This window comes from Acanthaster planci, linkage group LG10, assembly GCF_054643075.1.
Source record: "Acanthaster planci isolate LZ-2023a linkage group LG10, COTS_SCS, whole genome shotgun sequence".
Lineage (NCBI taxonomy): Eukaryota > Metazoa > Echinodermata > Asteroidea > Valvatida > Acanthasteridae > Acanthaster > Acanthaster planci.
Window position 1 is genome coordinate 17832816 of NC_141786.1, and position 23511 is coordinate 17856326.

Consider the following 23511-nt stretch of genomic DNA (forward strand, 5'->3'; position numbering starts at 1 on the left):
GAGAAACTAGTCCCAATGATGACCCAAGCGACGGCAACTCAGACGTGATAAGGAACAAGAACAGTGGATGGAGAACCAACAGTGTAAGAAGCAGGCTGAAGAGAGAAACTAGTCCCAATGATGACCCAAGCGACGGCAACTCAGACGTGATGAGGAACAAGAGCAGTGGATGGAGAACCAACAGTGTAAGAAGCAGGTTGAAGAGAGAAACTAGTCCAATGATGACCCAAGCGACGGCAACTCAGACGTGATGAGGAACAAGAACAGTGGATGGAGAACCAACAGTGTAAGAAGCAGGCTGAAGAGAGAAACTAGTCCCAATGATGACCCAAGCGACGGCAACTCAGACGTGATAAGGAACAAGAACAGTGGATGGAGAACCAACAGTGTAAGAAGCAGGTTGAAGAGAGAAACTAGTCCCAATGATGACCCAAGCGACGGCAACTCAGACGTGATAAGGAACAAGAACAGTGGATGGAGAACCAACAGTGTAAGAAGCAAGCTGAAGAGAGAAACTAGTCCCAATGATGACCCAAGCGACGGCAACTCAGACGTGATGAGGAACAAGAACAGTGGATGGAGAACCAACAGTGTAAGAAGCAGGTTGAAGAGAGAAACTAGTCCCAATGATGACCCAAGCGACGGCAACTCAGACGTGATGAGGAACAAGAACAGTGGATGGAGAACCAACAGTGTAAGAAGCAAGCTGAAGAGAGAAACTAGTCCCAATGATGACCCAAGCGACGGCAACTCAGACGTGATGAGGAACAAGAACAGTGGATGGAGAACCAACAGTGTAAGAAGCAGGCTGAAGAGAGAAACTAGTCCCAATGATGACCCAAGCGACGGCAACTCAGACGTGATGAGGAACAAGAACAGTGGATGGAGAACCAACAGTGTAAGAAGCAGGTTGAAGAGAGAAACTAGTCCCAATGATGACCCAAGCGACGGCAACTCAGACGTGATGAGGAACAAGAACAGTGGATGGAGAACCAACAGTGTAAGAAGCAGGTTGAAGAGAGAAACTAGTCCCAATGATGACCCAAGCGACGGCAACTCAGACGTGATGAGGAACAAGAGCAGTGGATGGAGAACCAACAGTGTAAGAAGCAAGCTGAAGAGAGAAACTAGTCCCAATGATGACCCAAGCGACGGCAACTCAGACGTGATGAGGAACAAGAACAGTGGATGGAGAACCAACAGTGTAAGAAGCAGGTTGAAGAGAGAAACTAGTCCCAATGATGACCCAAGCGACGGCAACTCAGACGTGATAAGGAACAAGAACAGTGGATGGAGAACCAACAGTGTAAGAAGCAGGCTGAAGAGAGAAACTAGTCCCAATGATGACCCAAGCGACGGCAACTCAGACGTGATGAGGAACAAGAACAGTGGATGGAGAACCAACATTGTAAGAAGCAAGCTGAAGAGAGAAACTAGTCCCAATGATGACCCAAGCGACGGCAACTCAGACGTGATGAGGAACAAGAACAGTGCATGGAGAAAGCAGCAGGTAGAAAAGTGTCACTTTTCGGTCATGTTTGCCATCTGTTCAGAAATAAAGTTTGCTGGTTCATGTACGTTTGGCCATGGCATTTTCCAATGTGTAGAAGTTCTCATGTGCTTCTAATAAAGAAAGTGGATATTTAGCCATTACCGGCAAATTGAAGTAAATTGTATTTTGTCAGCTACAAGTAGACAGCGCCCTCTTTGAACGAGTAAACCTCTAACGGTAATTAAATTCACATGATATTCCGATTTCATTCAGTGATGTAGTGGATAGGGTGCACATTTTGAGATTGCTTGATATGCTCTCATCTGGGGTTGATCCACAGCTGTCATCCTTTTCTTTCCCAAAATCTCAGAATTTTCTTCTTGTCTTGATGTAAATTGACTTCAACATTTCATTACAGATTATTACATCCTTTTTCTGACTCATGGCCCTGGAGGATTTTTTTTTCTAAGAAAAAGTTGGAAATTGTAAAATCATGACTACCGGTGTGTTGACACAGACCCTGACTGAGATTTGTCATGGTAAGAATTTTTAAAGTCCCCAAAATATTTACTGCAAATGTTATCCAAAGCAAAATTTGCCAGCGATGGCTGAATATCCACTGCCTATTATTAAAGAGCCATGGATGCGCTTGAAGAAATCTCAAATCACACAGCCGCCTTTTTTTGCAATGTGAAAAGAACAGAAGGGGGTCACTTGATACCATCTTCTGTGTGTACATTTATCAACTGACTTGAAATAGACCTTGACCTTGAAATAGCCTTGTTTGAGAAAGGTGGTAGCGGCAAGGCTGGTCTCTGCCTGTGAGCTCATCTTCTGGCATCACTGCACTGGTAGAGTAAGGCGACAGCAGCGTGGTTGGTCCCCTGCCTGTAGACTCAACTTCTGGCATCACTGCCCTGATAGAGTAAGGTGATCGCAGCGTGGTTGGCCCCCTGCCTGTGGGCTCATCTTCTGGCATCACTGCCCTGATAGAGTAAGGTGGTAGCAGCACGGTTGGTCCCCTGCCTGTGAGCTCATCTTCTGGAATTACTGCCCTGATAGAGTAAGGCGAGAGCAGCGTGGTTGGTCCCCTGCTTGTGGGCTCATCTTCTGGAATTACTGCCCTGATAGAGTAAGGTGGTAGCAGCACGGTTGGTCCCCTGCCTGTGAGCTCATCTTCTGGAATTACTGCCCTGATAGAGTAAGGCGAGAGCAGCGTGGTTGGTCCCCTGCTTGTGGGCTCATCTTCTGGAATTACTGCCCTGATAGAGTAAGGCGAGAGCAGCGTGGTTGGTCCCCTGCTTGTGGGCTCATCTTCTGGAATTACTGCCCTGATAGAGTAAGGCGAGAGCAGCGTGGTTGGTCCCCTGCCTGTGAGCTCATCTTCTGGAATTACTGCCCTGATAGAGTAAGGCGAGAGCAGCGTGGTTGGTCCCCTGCTTGTGGGCTCATCTTCTGGAATTACTGCCCTGATAGAGTAAGGCGAGAGCAGCGTGGTTGGTCCCCTGCTTGTGGGCTCATCTTCTGGAATTACTGCCCTGATAGAGTAAGGTTAGAGCAGCATGGTTGGTCCCCTGCCTATGGGTTCACCTGAATTATGCATCCTGGACACATATTCATGTTCAGTCGAATTCAGCTATGTGATGTCATGCACTGAACCACCAAATTTCAGAAGCTGCACACGCATGTGTCAATGCAGTTTTCCCATAAATGGCTTTCCAGCATTGTTTATTTCAAAATAATAAATTCTAGGAAAAAAAATTTCACAGGAGAGTGTCCCACAAAGCCCAATTTGCTTTTCATTAATGATTTCATAACCTACAAATGATGGATTGTACCTTTAATATTTAGAATCCAAGAGTAAATACATGGAAGTCTGATTGTTTTCTCCTAGATATTTCAATAGCCCCCTCTCTTGTTACAGTAGGTCCAGTGTAAAGATTTGGTCATTTGAGTGTTATAGAACACAATTCATATTCTTTTTGTGAACTTGAACTTTTTATCAGAAATGTCTGTCTCTACAGCTGTACTCATTGTTCTGTGATTGACGTCTTCCGCAGACAGTGTCGTGTGAAAGCTGTGCACATGCCCCTTCAAGGAGAACCAGATCTACCACGCTGATGAGAAGAGCGCCCTCGCCTGCTTCAACAAGAGAAGCAATATACATGTAGAGGACACTATCCCGTGGGACTTCCCAGAGACGAATCACGAGAACATCAAGATGTCAGTCCTCACCTCCTTCACTGAGGAAGAGTTTCCACAGCAGGATCTCAAGCAGTGGCTCACACAGGCAAGGAAGAGGAAAAGAGACGGCGTCCTCGCTTCTGCCTTACAGTGACGTAAATCTGTGCAAGGGAGGGGTTGCTGGACACTAGAGGGACATACCTCTTGGTCTTTCATCTCCCATTTTAAGTACTGTTAAAAATTTTAGCTATCAGGAAGTTTTAATAATGCCGCCCAAGTTGCCTTTTTGGTCACTGCCAAAAAGGAATCATAAGGAAGTATCGTTGATGGCTTGTGCTATGCAGCTGAAAAGGTGGAGTCAAAATTTACGCAAGATACATTAAAAAAAATTCATTGAAATTCTTACTTATACACTAATTTTCTCTAACTTAAGAAATTTGTCATTACAAATTAGCTTTTCACAATGATTTTTTTCTGAAAATGAATTTGGCAAACAGTCAAGTTGTCCAAAGTCGAGTTGGTAAACGGTCGAGTTGTCCAACATCCCTCCCTACATGGCAGCAACGCGGCGTGGCATCAAACGCCATGCTGTCGTCGTGTTCAATTAAATGAAATTCACGCTTCGACTTGACATATTTGTAACACGCGTGGGAAGCAACATACTCAAGGATGATAATTAAAACACAAATAAACGCAAATAAACGGGTACAGCATGACAAGGGTGGCAGCAGTGTTGGCCTAATCAAAAGCAAGACGTCGTCAACCTGTCTGCCTCAGGTGGCCCTGCTTGGAATGTCTGCTTGGAGCAGAAGTCCCATCCCTCCTCACCGGTGTTAATGAGGATTGTTCAGTGAGGGCAGTTTTGTTGGTGGCAATGCGACCGTAATGTGTGTATTTCAAAGTTCTTTTTAAACCAGCAGTTGCCTTTACCACCAATGAAACCGCCATTGTTAAGAAAATTGGGCACCCTCTCTTGGCCCTGTGCAGGTAGTTTGGAACTCCAGTCAGCATAGCTCTCGGGTCAACTGAGGAGGACAGCCAGAGAGGAGAAGTCTGGATCAGCGCCTCAGAGTTTTCCAAACTACCATCACTTTGCACTGTCCTCCCTCCTTGTACACAACTCACACAGCTAAACCACAAATCTGGCAAATCCTGAGCTCCTCAATGCATTCTGTATAATCCCACTCCTACTCAGTTCACTGACCTTGAAATTTCACACTAGATCACATCTTGTCTGTGACCAGTCTTGTGGCTAATTCAGTAACCAGGAATTAACAGTTTCACTCTTAACCAGTTATCATCTGACACCTGTTCAATTAATTAACCCAACCATCTGACCATAGCACAACCAACCTTACTCCATGTTTCTAATTTCATCTCGTATCTAATCTCGATCTCTCTGAATTATTTGAGTTTATTAGACAACCATCATCCTCTGTGGCATCACTGATACCTCCCAGCAGTTCATCATCCCTTCACTCAGTTTCTTCTTTTTTCTGGTTGCAGGCAATGGCTGCTCCTTCAATTGGAATGCCGAGCCAAACGAGCTGCACCACATCTTGGGCCAGAATTCTCAAGCCATGTTCTTCTGTTCTGATAGTTTATCGGAGGAAAGGAAAGTCTACAGGTGTGTCACTTGCTTTACTAAGAATATTTTATGACTATCGCCAACAGTACGCCATCTGCATGTATGGTAAACTCTACCAGGCCTTTTGCAGGGATAAAATTTTCTGTCAACATTTTTGTTACCGTCCCTGTGGCTAAAATCCTGCAGAATGTGAAACATTGTGCCCCTCTCTGCCACGCTGTCAACCTCAAAGAAGCAGTTCATCATATCTTGAAGAGTGTCCCTCCGTAAGGGTTCAGTATCAATCCTTCCAATCTGTTTTCAGGGTGCAGTGCAGTAATTCGAGTTCTGCTGAGCTCAAAGGCATAAAAAGTGCTGTGACAGGTTTTGGAGAAGGAAATTGTTTTGCCACAAAAAGTGGAAGGATTGTGGAAATGTAAGCCTGGATCGACACCTAGGGTTTGGGGCCAAAAATTAAATTATTGATGGAAAACTGGCCTCAGTGCCCGAGAAAGTAGAGGGCAGCCATTTCAATAAATGGAGCTGTGACTATACATGTAGGCTTAGGAGCTATTGCTTGTCGGGGTCGAGTCTATGAATAATAAAAGTTGAAAAGAGGTGAAAAGACTACGCATAAAAAATGAATTAGTTGCTGTTCCTGGAACTCCAGTTTTGATGGCTTGCATGTTATTCAGCCCTGAACTTTATGGGCTTGGATGAGTTCATGTCACCCTTTGTTAGCTTCGTTCTGTTTCCAATGTGGCTTGGATTAGTGCACTTCACCCTTGGGGCATTTCTCCACCTGCCCTTGACCGTTTAGTATCTGTCATTTGTTCAACAGAGAGACCCCATCCCCAAAGCCAACTACAGGATGCGTGCCGTCACCATCCTTTGATTGAGACAAACCTGTACACGTAGAGCTGGAGATTCCTCCTTGATGTGTCCGGTACCAGCTGTCGTCACTGGATCCTCTTCCACAACTCCAAGGTTGACGATCCCTCCTCTAGTTCCCTCAATTTTTTTTTCAAAGTACACGTGATGTGGGTCAACCAGCATTTCACGGTACACTTCAGAAAAGGCAGACAGCACTTCAAAATATATTCTAAGGTGAGTACAGCAATATCCACCTCTCAACTCAATTTCAACAAGTCATATGTACCAGGATACAGTCGAGCATTTATTTTTTTATTTATCGCAAGCTCGAGTGGAACACAGAATAGTGTAATGTGTCTGTGCCCTGTATGCCACGAGGCTGAAGGCCAAATCTTGTACAGAACACAGATTCTCTACATTATTCCTTGTTCCACAAGTGCGAGCGGAATAACGATTTATCTTCAAGCAAAATTTGACATGCAGTAAAGAAAGTAAAGGGGCCTGTGCGAGCTAAGCATAAAAAAAGGAGACAAAAGATATCATACGGCGCACAGCAAAAACCATAACACCGATGTAGCACAATTCTGTAATTTTATCTAGGGAGCATGAGAATTATTTCTGGTTTAACTTATTGCAATAATAACCATGAAAACAGGGCTTACTCTAAGAAAGGAAATTGTCAGAATTGTACCTGCATGTGACGGTCAGCACGGCAAACATGCCACTTTTGAATTGGCATTCATGTAGATGTACGTTTGCTTATAGCGTAAAAATAGCACAATGCAGTGAGTTAAAGCAGCGCATTACGCAGGGGTTGATATGAACTGAGCAATATATATATTACAATGCTTGTTGCCATAGATCAACCAATGAGAACTGAGAATTCAAGCTTGCCTGAAGATTGTCCAGATAAATTGCAGGTTTCCTTGAATCTTTTCTTTCTTTTGTTTTCCAACAATATGAGGTCCCTGTGATAACAAGGCAATCTGTAAAGTCCCAACCACTTGTTACATGTCGCTACCGGCGATTGCATATCTAGATAGTTGCTGCAGCATGAACTGTGATATCGTGTGTAAAAACTCTGGACAGCACATCATTTTGTGGTTTACCAAAACTGTTATGCATCACTCTGCAGTGCAACCAATGATACGAGGGCGTTTGATTGTACCTTGAGCCTCGATAATGCCGGGGTCAGGTTTACGATTGAAGGGAATTCTGTTCTGCGCTGGAAAGGTTGAATGCCTACATCTTGAATTTCTTACGTTCACAGCATTGATGCCCTGACTTGTGTGACATGATTGAGTATCCCGACTCGTCTACCTCTCTGCCTGCAGTACAAGTGAATATCCTGACACTCAGTCACGGCAGGGCACCTGTTGGAATCACAAAGCATCTCACAGAAGCACACTGGAAGTCGCAGGGTAAGATTTGTCAGGATTTCCCCTGTTTTCAGATTTGTCGTCAGAAGTTTCCTAATATCTGGGTTTTTCAAACGATCTCTTTCACAATCTGCAAAATTCTCAGTTTATCGTAAGGCCTTTTTACATAGAACAGTTTAAACATGAATGTTTCAATTTCTTTCAATCTCACCTCTAACATGTCTAAAGATGAGATATGTACATGTACCGTAGCTAGGGTGAGAATTTGCACTTTTGAATTTCAGTAGACATGCAAGAGGTTACTAGTGGAAATAGAGATGGACAAAAGGAATTGGGGAATTTGTGGAAGACAAATAGTCGGGCTGTGTGTGTATGTTCAGCACAGTCCGTGGTTAGACCATGATTGTTCACTGAAATTGTCAATTTGTTGTTTGTTTATCAAGAAAAAAATGGGGATTTCGGAGATCACCTCTGGATTGTCTTGTACATTGTATTTTATTTTGTCAGCCATTACCTTGTCCGATTTCACACTCGCTGATGTAAGCCTAGGGGTATTGTGGGGGGGGGAATTGATTGATTTGGGAGGTTTAGCGGCACGTATTATGTAAACGTGACAAATTACATGTATATCACAGGTGTCAAAGGCCTGTTTGAAAGTTCAGATGCGCATTCCGCATGAGATACATTTTCCAATGAACACTCGAATAACATGACCAATTACATGTATATAAAATCTCACCTGGCAAATCTTTTCAAAGAGGTATAATCTGTCCTTTGTAACACACACAAAAATCTCAGTTTCATCTTAAACCTTTGGTCTATACAAACAAATTCCAGTTCATATTGGCAATTGTTCATGCATGATTTTAAACCTTTCGCAAAAGTTGCAGTTTCTCACATTTTGACCCAATGTGAATTTTCCCATATCATGTGTTGGACATCCGTGCAAAATGCCCATACATGTACATGAGAGACAATGCACAGAAAGCGATGATGTTGAAAAAAGTCCATACTTTCTTGATTTTTTTCAAGTTTCTGTTTTTTTGAAAAAACAACTAGGCTATGCAATGCCTACAACTTAATGTAATCATTTTTTATCAAATCTACTGAAATCACCCAAATCACATATTTCTCTTAGTTTTCACGAAGAGACAATTTTAAGCATAAATTTTAGGATTTCACGAACAGACAATCTTGTATGCTTACAAAATAAACACATTTAATTAACCTTAACAAATATTAGTTTTGTGTCATGTAACATCCCCTCTTTCATCTTTTGGTGAATTTAAAAGGAATGCTAAAGTGTACGAAATTAACCACTTCGTGCCGGGGCATTTTCAACGTTGATGATGCTGGGCCGGCATGACTATCATTTTTTCCGTTGTCAAAATCCTTCAAAAATTCATCATTCCATTTAACGGTCGTTTATAGCCGCACAAAGTAATCTGTAGGCACTACTCTAAGTTGACAGGTGACCTTCATTGATGCCCGAGTATTTCAGCCAGGCCTGCAGCCTTGTAAACAGAACCCAGATTGTGTGGTTGTGGGAGGGGTGCTATCAGGTGGGGGGTGCGCATTAACAGACACACTAGAACACCCTGGGCTTGGATCTCTGCTGGTGTTATTGCTCTATTTAATTTCAATAGCAGACAGGCCAACAATGGAGGCGACGGCAAACATGAGGAAATAAAAAGAAAAAGAAACACAACTTAAGTTAATTGTTCCTTCTAGGTGAATGGCAGGAATTATACATGTAAAATCTGAATGTATTGAAATTGCACAGTTTGACCCTAAAGTGATAAAATTGGAAATGTCTAAAAAAACAGTTTATCTATTCATCCTTCCAAATTGATTTATTGCCAAGAAAATTTAAATTCACACTGTGGACTTCCTCCTGATGGAAATAACAAAGAGTTCACCGTATTGTCATTATCCAATCCTAAAATTACATGTACATTGGAATAAAGACTATAAATCAATGTCCCTCAAGTACTGGGAAGATTACTCTCTAATTACTGTGTAACTGTGTAATTGAAGTCCATTCATTCCAAACAATTTCAAAATTAAAGCAATAATCATCTCCAATAAGCAAGGGATTTACATGTCACTTAATCCTCAAGTACATGTGCCCGTCTCATTAATTTACATGTCACAATTTGCCCAACATGTGCCTGTACATGTACATGCAAGCATTGTACACTTACGCGAAACCAGTAACTTCCTTCAATCAAATGATCTAAACTACATAACCCACATAATTACTCCACCATAGATCCTACTCAAAGTTTCTGTCTCGGCACCATTAACGTCGATACAGATATATGTATGTACATATATAAGCAAACCAGACTTGTCTGAGCACACTGCTATGAGGCCGCCATTATTTAACCGCTCGAAAGTAACAAAACCATTTGCCCAATTTACCCATAAAATAATGTATTTATACCCTTCCCACGATATATAACAATTTCTCTGCTCCCCTGGAAACCCATTCGATGATTTACAAGAAATTTACAAGCCCAAGAAGAGTGAAATTCACCTATTTAATTTCAATAGCAGACAGGCCAACAACGGAGGCGACGGCAAACATGAGGAATGCCCCTGCCGCCGCATGATGGCGCTGTTACTACACACCAGCATACTCACAATTATATGTACAACATGCATGACATCCCTCACACGGTGTTATACAACTGTCTTTTGTTCACGAACCTGGCTCAGTGCGCTGCTGACCTCTTTTCAATAGGGGCCAGATTAGCGTGCAGTGGTGCTGTGTGGCTCATCGCTGCGGTGGTGGAACGCTTTTGTCCCTGGTGGTAATCCGCTTGCTGTCAATGCCCCAAACCCTGGTATACAGTTTCAAAATAACGCTGGATTATCATCACTTTTGAGAGTGAAAAATGCCGGTAATGCCCGGCAGCCTGGTCTTTTGTTCAGAGTACGGTCTTTTGTTACAGGGCCCTGTTTCCTTTGTCTGAGTTCGGAGACCTCAGCCACGCATACATGTATAAACCATATGGCTCCGATTTCGGAGTCCCGGCTGGTAGTGGTTAAGTGTTTGAGAAAGAGACCAACTTCAAATGCCTATGTTTTTCAGTCCAATGAGAAAATTGTCTCTTCGTGAAAACTGTGACAAAATGTGCAGCTAAACCTCTGTGATGATGTCTGCAATCGCTTGAGTTTTCTTCATTATCAGTTGATCAATCCCATACGGAATTTTGTGATTCTTTTGAGCTAAGTTACAGGGACAGTATTCTCCCAAAATTGAAGTGCACTCCCAAGAAGCAAAAGAAAAACAGATGGTAGTAAGCTTTCCAAGCGGGTTCTTGCTTTAACCCCCATTTTGCTGTAACTACCCAAAACAGTCAAAAATTCCTTCCACTTGATTTGCCCCAGTACGCAGACACATATGGGAAATTTGACTGATTTTGACTGATATGACACCTGTGTCAAGAATGTATCTTTGCATGGGAGGGTTTTATATTATATGCACTGTGCGTGCTCTGCATCAAACGCGCCATTGATCCCATTATAAACGTGTGCCTATGCGGTGAGTACTAAAATAACATGGCTAAAAAAACACGCCCTCTTTTGTTCCGTTCAGAGCAGATACTTTCTTAATCAAGATTGTGAAAGACCGTTTTGAAAAGAGAAGTTGAAAGCTTGAGCGTACAGCACTCTACCTACCCAAAACAGTCACTACATATGCAAATTTCCCAAGACTTAATCATCCAAGATGCCCCATGACCTCCCAGTATGCACTGTGGTCTCGCCGCCATGTTCGTCCTTTTTTTGTCAGCACTGATCGCTATCGCAATGGACGTGTCTTTTAGACATCTTAAAAAGATTTTTTGAGTTCCGTTTTTTCTACACAGTTGTGTGTTGACTTTAATTATCCAGTCATCATTTTTGAATAAACCTTTACCTTGTGTGATTTCATTCTTGTTGGTAAGAGTGTTATTTCCTTGTTTTTTGGTGCCCTTTTCTCTCTTTTTGTTGTGTGTGCATTTTGCAGGTGCTTATTGTGAGTGTTACGAGGAACGGTCAACCCTACACTCCACATAGGCCGGGCCGCTTGAGTGGGCGTATTCACACTTTAATAGCGGCCTATATAATCCACACAATCCTAGCTGCATGAGAGGGTGGATTGTAATTTTAGCGGTTCTTCCCTTGTAATGGTTGAGCGGGCGTTCACTTATTTAAGCAGCCGGTGTGGATTTTGGCCTAACTGCTTGAGTGGGTGATTCTCGATAAGCGGGATGTGCTTCTTGCTCGATAGTCATGCACAGAAGCCGACTGATGCGGCTAGATTGAGTCTGTGTTGTTCGCATGAGCTCTGATCTCTTATGGAATGAGGGCAAGGCCAAGCCACATGAGTGAGTGCTGCATTTCCTAAGCGGCTCAGATGAGGACTCTGGCCTTATCTGCGATGCTAAACTCCGCGATAGTCAGATTCCCCCCAGGAAATTCCTGACTTATAACCATTCTCCGCCCTCCAACAGTCCGCCTCGTCAACCAAGCCAATGCTTCCACCGACCGTCGACCCAACAAGTTGGCTGATAGAACGGCTATGGCTCACAAAAGCCAGCAGACCAACGGGGCTCCTTTCTTCTCGCCACCCACAATGGCCACCGTAGCTCTGCTACACACAAGGCCGCACCCTCAGTAATGCCGGCCGACCCGACACCTAGTCTGCCTCATACCGACAAAGCCAGGACGGACTCCCCACGCTCCACCGGGTCAGGCGCGCCTGATAACTACTCAGCCCACGGTACCAGGACACCCAACAAGAACCAACTGGGCACCCCGGAGCCTACTGGGCCACCACGCCGCCGCAGCTTCAGACCTCCACAACCCATCTGTGGCTCTGGCTTCCGGGACCTTCCTTGGCTGGCCCCTTACCCTAAAAGGACGGCGTCTGTACCAGCCAAGCTCCCTCCTGCCCCCAGGGGATACCTCCGACCTTACCCGCTGCGTCGGCTGCTGATTCACCCCCCGCATTCCAGACCAGAGGGCAAGCGTTCTTCTTCTTCTTCATCGGTTACCTTGAAGGCCAAGAAGAAATGTCATTCCAAACAACGTGAAGGCAACCTTGAACCATGGGTGACAGCGTTCCAGTCTATTAATAAATCTCTGTCCTCCCTAGTCCAGTGCCTGAGCGACAAACCCGCACCAGCTGTCATCATTCCGGACTCAAACTTTTCACTCCCGGCTCCTGCAACCTCAACCCGCTCTGCAGTCAAGGACGACTACTTGGAGTGTGGAACTCATTGAAGCTCGAGTCAAGCTGGCATTTCCCTGCCGGAGCATTCTGTCATGTACGGGAATACCCACGAGTCTGACCCTGGCATGACTGTGCCGCACTCTGAGCAGCAGACACTATCTTCAGGAGAAGACCACACCGACTCGATGGGCGACCTCACCCCCTCTAAGAGCCAGCTTCGTCTCCTTCAATGTGATATGATCCAGGTCCTCGGCCTTCCGGCTCCCTCTTCCCCCAAAAGGGACACCGGTCACGTCTCCTTAATTCAAACGCTCTGCAACCAGACTGGAATCTTTGGATCCAACTTTCCCAGAAATTCCGCTGTAACAGCTCATGCATAGAGATCTTTGATTCAATCAGCAAGGCTGCGTGCTGGCGCCCTTATCCTCCTACGGCCTTAGCTTACTACCACTTCCCGACCGAGTACCATGACAACTTCCTATCGGTACTGGAGATTTTCGATGCAGTTAGGGACAAAATCACCACTGATATGTGGAAACCTCCTGTGAAGTCGATCTTTTGTGATGGTGATAAGTCTCGCCTCTAGACAGCCTTGATTAAACTTGGCAAGGCTTCTTGTCTCGGTCTATGCTGTTCAGCCTTCCTTTTTCTCCTCTCGGAATACATCGCACGTGCGTGAGAGGAGAACTTGCCAGTGTCCCCAGATTTTGTGGCTCTGGCACTTCGGGGCCTAGATGAGGACCTGGCCTTCACCTTCGAGCAATTCATCCGAATTTCCTTCCTGGCTTCCGCATGAAACTGTAAAATCTAGACTTCAAGATCTCCCACTTTCTGGCAAGGATCTCTTCTCCGGCAGGTTTTTGGGATCTCTTGAGGCTGAAGCCAAATGCATTGACACCACCAAGAAGCTCTCCTTCTGGGAACTGATGACTCTCCAGCCTTGCAGTAAACACAGCTGCATCAGTCTCGGATTCCCAAGCCACTGCCACCCAGGACACACACCTTTTGTCCTCTGCTCTTGCAACCGACCCAGCATCGAGCCTCAACCCGTGCTTCCTCCAAGTCCAGACGGCCAGGGTCAAGCTGAGGGTCATTGTCGCACACCCCCCATTTCTTTGGGGGTTATCGCCGATGGTTGTGCCATTTCATGTTCCACGACCGCCGATCTCGATCCCGTCAGCCATCTATGAAAAATTGCAGGGTTCTGAGATCACCTCGGACGAATGGGTCCTGGCAACTATTGCTCACGGCTACTCCCTCGAGTTCACAAGTATCCCTTTGTCTGAGGCAATATTACGTCCGAGACAAATGTCTGGTCCTGGAGGCTGAACTGCACTCCTTGCTCCAGAAACATGCCGTCAGTTGCATCCATTCCACCTGCGTGACAGACGGTTTTCTGTCCACTTCTTTCTTACCCCCAAGAAGGTTACCAACAAGTGACTACCAATAATCTGTCTCAAGCCACTCAATAAATACTTCCGGCCCAAAAATTTCAGGATGGAAACCATACTTACAGTAATATACTCCATCCCAATGCCGTCCTGGGTGACAATTGGCCCGCGGGACGCATATCTTCACATTCCTATCCGCAAGGCGGATTGCAAGTTTCTCTGCTTCATGTACAAGAGTCAAGTCTACGAATTTCGGGCCCTACCATTCAGTCTTTCAACATCCCCCAAGGTCCTCACCCTGCTTTCGAAGACTGTTGTGGCTCATCTACATCAGCTCGATGTGCTGATATTCTAGTACGTGGACGTCTGGCTGATGGTAGGTCATACCTTAGAGGAAGCACTAGCATCGACTCGTCTAACATACAACCTTTCCTCTCACCCGCGCTTCTAGTCTGAGCAGCATGAACCAGTAGGTGAACTTACATGTAGCCTCTAACCATCCAGACTTGAGGGACCAATCCTAGCTCTAGGCTTGGCAACAAGAAGCAGCAGGTGGATTTGGGCCTCTAACCATCCAGGTTTGAGTGACCAATCCTAGCTCTAGTCTGAGCAACATGAACCAGCAGGTGAACTTGAGCCTCTAATCACACAGGCTTGATGAGTGACCAATCCTACATGTAGCTCTAGTCTTAGCAACATCAACCAGCAGGTGGACCCGAGCCTCTAACTATCCAGGCTTGAGTGACCAATCCTATCTCTAGTCTGAGCAACATGAACCAGCAGGTGAACATGAGCCTCTAACCATCCAGGCTTGATGAGTGACCAATCCTAGCTCTAATCTCAGCAACATGAACCAACAGGTGAATTTGAGCCTGTAACCATCCAGGCTTGATGAGTGACCAATCCTTGCTCTAGTCTCAGCAACATGAACCTGCAGGTGAACATGAGCCTGTAACCATCCAGGCTAGAGTGACCAATGCTAGCTTTAAGCAGTTTCATTGAGGGATCTTTTACACAGCAGGGACTTGTTCTTCAAGAGTTTTGGCTTCAAATACACCTCCAGTAAATATGGAGTCATGAGCTAAAGTGTCTTGTGTTTCCTGGAGTCATTTGTAAGGGCACCATGCCTTGAATTTCCTGAAGATTTAACAAATTGCATTCTTCTTGTATTCGTTTCAGTGTTGTGTTCATTGTGGTCTTTCTTGGAGATGAAGGTACCTGGCTGAAGGAGCATACAGTAGGTGAGCCATGCTTGATTCTTTTAAAACCATGAGAAATTTTATCTGCCAACTGTCCCTGTATGTTTGATGTTGTGAATAGTGATCATAGCTTCCCATGTGTTCAAGGTATAGTCCATCATTTGTCCTGATCTTTGTGCATCAGTTCCTTTGAGACAACAAAATCACTCAAAATCTAAAGAAAGTTATCTGAGAACAAACCTGATGAAGTTTTCAGCGCAATGAATACTGTCTTGTGGAGAAAAATTATATTTAGGGAATTGGACTTCAGATCAAAGGTTGCTGAGTCATGTTTGAATTACGCTGGAACTTCAGCCCCAGGGACAAATTCTCCCATTCACTCAAATGCAGCTATGCAATATCACAAACTGAACCAATGAATTATAGTAACTGATACGTGCATTTGTCGTGTGAAGGCTTGTGCATTTCCTGTGTCAATTTTCCAAAAATGTTTCCCCCGATGCATCATCAGAAATGGCCTTCTTTCTTTATTTTTCTTCAAATGACAACTCACCAGAAAGAATAACTTCACAGGGGGTTTAGTTCCACAGCCATCTATCAACCAAGTATGTTTTTCAACAATAATTTCATCAGTTCCTTTTTTGGCTAATTGCGAATGATGGACTGCACCTTTAAAAGAAATGTGTAACACAAGGTTTGACAAGAAGATTCCTAAAAACTAACTAAATTTGAAAATATTTGATTTAGAGCACTGACTTTAATCGTGATTCAAATGACTCATTCAAGAAAATTATGCTGCCTGTTTCATGAATACTTCAGGATTTTTTGTTTTGAAATTTTAAATGAAGAATGGGCTGAATGTTAACATTCTGATTCCTCTAAATAAACTTTAATTTAGCTCATGGCTGTAACGGGCCCATATATAATTATTCTCTATTATGTGCCCACTGGCCTTGAATCGCAAAATGGCCATTTTGGAATGTGTTCCCTGAATCCACTTCATTTATCATCCACTCTAAAAATCAAAAGGAGCCTGACTATTCTGCTTCATCTGCCGTATAACCACGGTTCCCTTTTTTTCATTTAGAAAATCAGGTTGACTTAACTTTGATTTGCTGAGGCCAATTGTGATGAAATCTTCATTGTACATGCATGATATAACATATATGCTTTCCATAAGAATGGACATTGATGGATGTTACAGTATCTCCCAGGATTCCCATAGTCAATAGGTGCCTTCAGTAAGACAGTTGAAAAGTCAGTACAAAATAAAGAAACCTGAAGCTTTGCATTGAATCTTTCAAATATGGATGGCCCAAAGCAAGATTGGATATGGCTGTAGTTTGAGAGTAAAAAAGGAAGTGGCTGGTAACAAGACTATGAAAACCAAGAAACCGGAGACTAGTCATAAGACTAAGATGCACTTTGTAGAATGTCAGATGACAAACTTTACATGCAGCTTCCATAGCGGTCCTTTTCTATACATTGGTCTGTGATAAGGAGTGTTTTGGGTAATTCTATATGTGGTTAATTCGAGAACAAAATGCTTGGGACACTTCCAACATATGAGTTATAAGAAATTTCAAAAATCTGCTTCACATACAAAAATATGACTTTTGCTTAAAAGGATGATTTTTAACAACCCTGCCAATTTGGTTGTTATCCATATTGCCAAGAATTTTGGCTCATTTTCAAAGGATTTAATGTAACATAATGCCCTAAAGAGACTCATGACATTTTTTTCTCACCTATGCAGGCAAAGGAACATTAGTGAGCCAATCACGGTGAAGTGGTTCCTGTCTACCGTGGTCCTTGGAGGGCTTCACCTCACAGACTTGGCCAGTACAAACAGGGTGCTGCAAAGCTCAAATATTAAGTTTGCAAAAAAGTATCCAGCGTTGTCCTAACATACGTGTAGCAAACAGGATTTCAGGCTTGCAATGTAGACATTTTTAGTCAAAGGAAAAAGCAAATTTGGCCGGACATCTTTGGTATCGAGGGTGTATATTTGTCTCTAGAAAAAGAAATAATCTTATTTTAAAGCGTAGCTGCAATGCAATATGTTTGAAAACATTTTTTTTTAAAACTTTGTAAGCTTGTTCGGTGTGTTTTTACATACATATATACATGTATATTGAAAAGTGCACCTTTTTAATACTTTAAATTATCCAAGCTTTCCTGAACAACAGAGGGCGCTATTGGTATGAAGTGCAGTCTAATAAAGGGTCTGATAAAGAAATTAATGCTTGCTTATTGCCATGAACAAAAAACAACAATGAATCAGTAAAAAGGAGAAATTTGTGTCCAGCAAAATCTACAAAAATGAAGGATTTCATTTGAGCAGAAACCCGTCCAACATTGAAGCTTCCTTCCTGGAATGATATATCACACTTTTACTATGAATATGGAAATGCTCATTTGCATAAAACCTAAAAGACAGTAAATTACCCTTTGAAATACTGAAAGAAAAGCCAGAAATCAGGTGAATTGAGAAAAAGAGGATGCATTTTGAAGGTTTGTATTCAAACAAATTGATTGCAGCTACCCTTCAAGTTGGTTTCCAAACTTTATCATTTAGTTTACCAAATAATCAGTATTTTGCATTCTGTGCATTAGACAGACTAAATCTGTCAAAATAGTTATGCCTTTAGCTGTTAATGTCGATAGATTAGAACTGTTTGAAATCATGAAGCTTGAAAAAAAGTTGGGCCGGTATTTAATTTTGTTTTCTTCTCTTGATTGTGGATTTTTTTTTCAAAATGCAAAAGCAGACATTGCAAATTCCTGATATTCCAAGTTACAAGTAGCTGGAACAAGAGGCTTGTTACTACCAAATTTTCTCAGAGATGCCTCTAATTGAAAGAAATTTCCATGTCCACTGGATCTTTCTCAAAGTGATGTTACTTTACACCAGTTGATTTTTTCTGAAAGATACATGCACATAGTATTAAAATGAATAGTTTGAAGCAGTTAGTATAGAAGTGCTTACACTTGATTGACGTATGAATTTATATTAAACTGAATACATCAAATTGGGTACTTATCAGTCCGTTTCTACCCTCATTGGTATGCTGTCTCTGCTGTGTGTTTGCATATTCAAATTTTGTTTATTTAAATATATGCAGATTAGCTGTGTCCTCTGACCTTGTTTGAAATTGCGCAATCCTAACCTTTAAATATTAGTTCCGAAATGATTTATATCAAGAGGCAATTGGCCTGGTGGTTAGCTAGCTGGCTGCCAGGCCAGGGGATCCCGGTTCAAATCCCGGGGTCCCCGGGAAAAGGAGGTTTTTTTTTTTTTTTTTTTATATACTAAGTTTTTTAACAAAATTGTGCATGCCCACCTGGGATTGAACCCAGGTCCTTGTGCATTGCAGTTAGGGTCCTTAACCGCTATGCCACGGCACTTTCTTGAAGAAATGTGTTCGTTTCTAAATGTTAAACCTTCCATTGTTTGGACTTAGAATATTTTTCAGCCAAACTCTGTACTGGAGATAGGCAAGGGTGGAAGGCCTAGGGGCTGGAAGTCTGAGAGCTGATAGGAAGGGTAGAGTGGATGGCTGAGGGCTTGGGACTATCAGTATTAGAGGCCTAAGGATCCCATGGGGTTGAAGGACATAGCTTCTTAATGTTCCATATTGCTTAGTGGGTTTATGGGAGCCCTTATAGGATGAAGACTAAAAGGCTCTAGGAGGGAACTTTATATAAGGAGCTTGGAAGATGTTTAAGACTGGCAGGGCTTAGGATGGGGCTGCTGTGTAAAATCTAAAGATAGGAAACAGATGTAACTCTGGCAGTGTAAAATGGTTGAGATTGGGGGAATGTGCTCAGAGGCAAAGTACATGTACTACATGTTCACAAATAGAATTAAACAAAACAGTTCTGTTAGTTTTAACATTTATTTCATTAAAAACAGAATGAAGAGGTTCTGATACATAGTAAAATTTTGATAAATACACACGGAAAAGGCATATTTCTACAGCAAGCTAAAATGTGCAAACCAAGCAAATTTCTGATTCAGAATTTTTGAGATAATTAAAATTAGAAAGGCTAATAATTAAAAGACACACTAGGAAAACACAAGGCCACTGGATGAGCTAGACAGTTGATGGGTACAGAACTGGTATTTTGTCTGAATGGGAAATGGGGAGATTTGAAATGTGCAAAACACTGGTCACTTTTAAACTTTCCTATCACTTTAGACTCTAGTTTTTCCAAATGGTGACTATTTTATGGTACAAATTTGACGGGTCAGTGCTAAAAGGTCATTACAGCAAAACTAACATTTTTGAAAATACTTTTAGGGTCTTACTCTGGGCATGAAGGAAATGTTGCATTGAAACAAATAACATTTATTTACTTGTTATTAAACTAGTTTTTTGGGAACAACATATTTAAATTTCAAGAAATTTTCTTGCGTACTTTCATGTTTAAAATGTTATTTTTAATAAGGACCATTTAATGCAGTTATTCAGTAAGGACCTTCTAGCACTGAGATGACAAATTACAGTTTTGAAGTATTGCATTGTGATAACAATATGAGTTTATTTCATTTTGGGGAGACAGGTTGGCATGGCGATACTTTCCTCGCTTTAAACACTTCAGCGACCCAGAGTCAAATCTAGCTCAAGCCGACGTGTGGATTAGGTTCTCAGTCCCTACTTGATTCCTTGAATTTCTCTGTGATTATTTATCTGCAGTTTTCTTCCCACCTTCAAAGCCTTCACACTAGCACCCCCCCGATGATAATGATGGCCCATTGAAAATCATCCCATAGAGATTACATGTTTATGGCTGCCATGAAAAAAATCATTATTCTTTTATTTCTGGTCATCCAATGAACATTCAGCTCTAATTGCAGGATGACTTTGAGTGGCAATGAAGAGGAAAATAAATCTTTAGATTTCAGAGGTTGTGGGCCTTGGTGGGATTCGAACCCAGGCCATTGAGGTGGAAGATGAGGAAAGAGCTGCTATGCAAACCTGATTGAATTAAAATGAATTAAAAGCAAGAAATATGCCCAAATTTGGGAGTAAATTATTTGGAATGGTTGTTGAAATGTACTCTGACCAAGTACAGTTACTTTAAATCGGAAAATACCTTTTCAGTCATGAACTTCGATGAAAGCATTATGCAAAGAGTTCCATACATGTACACTGACATTGCTCATTTCAAGTGATGCCTATGTTTGGAACTCTTTCCCACTAATATACATGTACAAACATACAGACTTGCTTCATTACAGGATGGCAGGGTTGTAAATCTGTGAAGGGGGGTGGGAATGCAGTCCAACTTCATGAGTAAGAGGTCCATCAGACTTGGCTGATTACTTTGTAGTAATAGGAACCTTGTATTATCAGAATGAAACCAGTGAAGAACAAAGAGATTGGGACCTCCAAATGTCCTTGTTAAAAGCAGAATGTTGTATTTACATTGCTCTGATTAACAGGGTTCACATTTCCATTCCCTGGTTCCTTTTTGCTCAGGGGAGGGGCTGTTATTGGGTCATCTCCTGCTCACAATTTGTTGGAAGTGACAAAAATGCAGAGGTATTTTGAGGAATTTGTGAAACTCCCCAACAGGCAAAATGTAATTAGTAGCACTGAAAAGGCAGATAACACACAGTTTTGATGTAAGATTAAGGGGTGAAAGTGTACAAAATCGACTGTATCATAAACAGCGCCCCCTAGTGTTCTGTACCATTCACTGTCCACCCCCCCACTGTACGTCATGGCCTACTCAAGATACAGATTTACATGTGTACACACCCGCCACAAACACGTAAATGCATAGACCACCAGATCACATTCCAAATTACATTGACATTTAGTGATTAGTGTGGTGACCGACTAAAATCAAAACCATGGGCAAATTCATCCCTTGGTATAGGGAATTTACGCAAAGTTGAGGAATTCCAGCCAGAAAATTGTCTGAAGCCATTTTTTGATAGCCAAAAAAATCCTCTATGATCTGGCCTATGTAGATTTACAAAGATGCAGCTGCAACATTTGAAAAGATGAGATACCAGTGCTGAAGAGCAAAAAATGGAGCACATTTTGGGAGCGCATGTAAACAAATAGAAGCAATGTAAGAGCATTACCCGTAATGTGCACTGAACACGCTGCCATCCATCGTTTCACCCACTGTTTGCCCATACTTTATAAAATCATGGTTACACATTTGAGACCGTGTTTATATGTTTGTGGTACACACAGTGTACATTGTACATCATGAATAGCGCCCCCTGGTGTCCCTTGGCATCCAGCATATTCAGCCCCAGTCCCCAGCACAGATTTACATCACTGTTGAAGCAAGGAACTGCAGTCTTTTCCTTGCCTGTGTGAACCACTGCCTGAGATCCTGCTGTGGAAACTCTTCCTCAGTCACGGAGGTGAGGACTGGCATTTATCTGAGTTCCTCTCCTTGATATTCTCATGAATCATCTCAGGGAAGCCCTATAGGATCTTGTCCTCCATCTTGCCTCCATAAGGTTGAAAGAGGCGAGGGCGCTCTTCTGGTCTGGTCCTGCTTGGGCATATGCACAGCTTCTATATAACAAGGTCTGGGGAAAAAAACCAAGCACAAAAGAATGAGCTCAGCTGCAGCTAAAACAAATATTTCTGGGAAAAACTAACCCTCCTTTATGGGTATGAGGTCTGAGCCGGACTAAGAAAGGGCACAATTTTCCTGGCAAAGCAGGCTACTTTTGTGGGAACTGCACTTCACTGGTTCACAAACAACAATGAAATTTGCACACATGGCAACTGCATTCTTACAAACAAAATGAAAACTCCCCACCAACATGGCTCTTTGCAACCAATGAGGGGGTGCTTCTGCTCAAGGTGGATAGGTCTATCAGTTCATGAACAGAATCTCTGTCCTTTTGTATTCAAATGACCACATCTTTATCAATAGTGGGGCTACTGTAACAACTGAGGTTTCAAAGCATCTAGAAGGAAACACTCGTTGAATCTAACTTGATTAATTTCTGTTGGATTCTAAATATCAAAGGTACAGTCCATCATTTGCAGTTATCCAAAAAAGTAACGGATAAAATTATTGTTGAAAAGTAAACTTTGTTTAAAGATGGTTATGGAGCTAAACTCCTAGTGAAATTCATTTTTCTTGCAAGCTGTCACTTTGAAGAAAACTGTGAAAGGAGGCCATTACCAACGATGTGATAAAGATTTGGATTGTTGCTATTAGAAGCACGCATGCAAGCGTTGTGACACGATGCATGTACAGATTCTACATGACATAATTTATAGATTCAGCTTGAGACATTGCAAGGCTGCATTTGACTAAATGTAAGAACCTGTCCTAGATGCTGAATTCAGGTGCAATTCAAACACGATCCAGCAACTTTTGAACTGAGTTAGAAATCCTAAAAACATTGTTTTCTCAGAAAAATAGTATTCACTGAGATTAAACTTCATCAAGTTGATTCTTAGGCAACCTTCTTTAGACTTCAAGTAATTTTGGGCAAATGATGGACTGACCTTTGAATGGAGGGTCTCCCAAAACAGGTGTTCCTTTTTTTGTGAGGTTTACATTCATTGTTTACTGGCCAAAAGCCGACATCAATCACATGACACTCTTACCTGCTACTGTTCACAATGTAATGCCTGTGTCTTCACCATTGGAGATTTCATCACTGGTCAGCCCAGTCGCACCGTATGCAGGAAAAGTTAGCCAGCCTCAACGTAGGCAGCTATTGCAGTGGCAAGGAGGTCTGCTCAAATCTAAACACAGGAAAAAAAATCACCAAAAATGTCAAGTAAAGTCAACCTTTTGCTGTTTTTTTTTAATCAAAACATTATGGGTGAAAGTTTCAACCAAAGGGTGGATCCAGAGATATTTTCTGTGTGGGGGGGCATCCATTGCTAAATTTTAGGGCTTTCCACACAGTTTTGCAAGCCCACCAAATTCCCTTCAATTTCTGAAATCTTATACTGATGCTCTTTTTGGAGAAGGAACAAAGCCCCCACTGCCCCCACGACCCTGGATCCACCCTTGCACCCATTAGTTTCAGAAATAGTCACTGCTAAATATCAGAAAGCATACAGCACTCTGCAGTGCATGTAGTAATTGGCTGGGTGGGTTCTGATTGGTACAGGGACTGATGGGTATAAGGCAAACTGTTGTGAACACCAAAATCACGATTACTAATCCTGTACTTAAGTGAAAAAAGAAGCAAGAGAG

General features: G+C 42.5%; 1 protein-coding gene and 1 long non-coding RNA gene across 7 annotated transcripts; both read left to right on the plus strand.

The window, feature by feature from the left end:
- The first annotated feature begins 179 nt into the window (after positions 1-179).
- Positions 180-7678, plus strand: LOC147797910 (uncharacterized). Of its 6 annotated transcripts, none has more exons than XM_087142571.1 (4): positions 180-1510; positions 2348-3043; positions 3553-5303; positions 6085-6113. In XM_087142571.1, the coding sequence occupies exons 1-2, from the start codon at positions 251-253 to the stop codon at positions 2384-2386; spliced, it is 1299 nt and encodes a 432-aa protein (XP_086998697.1). In that variant the 5' UTR covers positions 180-250; the 3' UTR covers positions 2387-3043; positions 3553-5303; positions 6085-6113. The 6 variants fall into 6 exon arrangements, with proteins under 6 accessions (XP_086998697.1, XP_086998693.1, XP_086998694.1 ...); XM_087142566.1 differs by lacking the exon at positions 2348-3043 and adding an exon at positions 7387-7678 and having other exon boundaries at positions 195-1510; positions 5183-5303; positions 6085-6350; XM_087142567.1 differs by lacking the exon at positions 2348-3043 and having other exon boundaries at positions 185-1510.
- A 7585-nt stretch (positions 7679-15263) lies between these two features.
- Positions 15264-19700, plus strand: LOC147797911 (uncharacterized). Its single transcript, XR_015426923.1, has 2 exons — positions 15264-15351; positions 17066-19700. It is a non-coding gene; the product is annotated as an uncharacterized LOC147797911 (long non-coding RNA).
- Positions 19701-23511: the final 3811 nt, after the last annotated feature.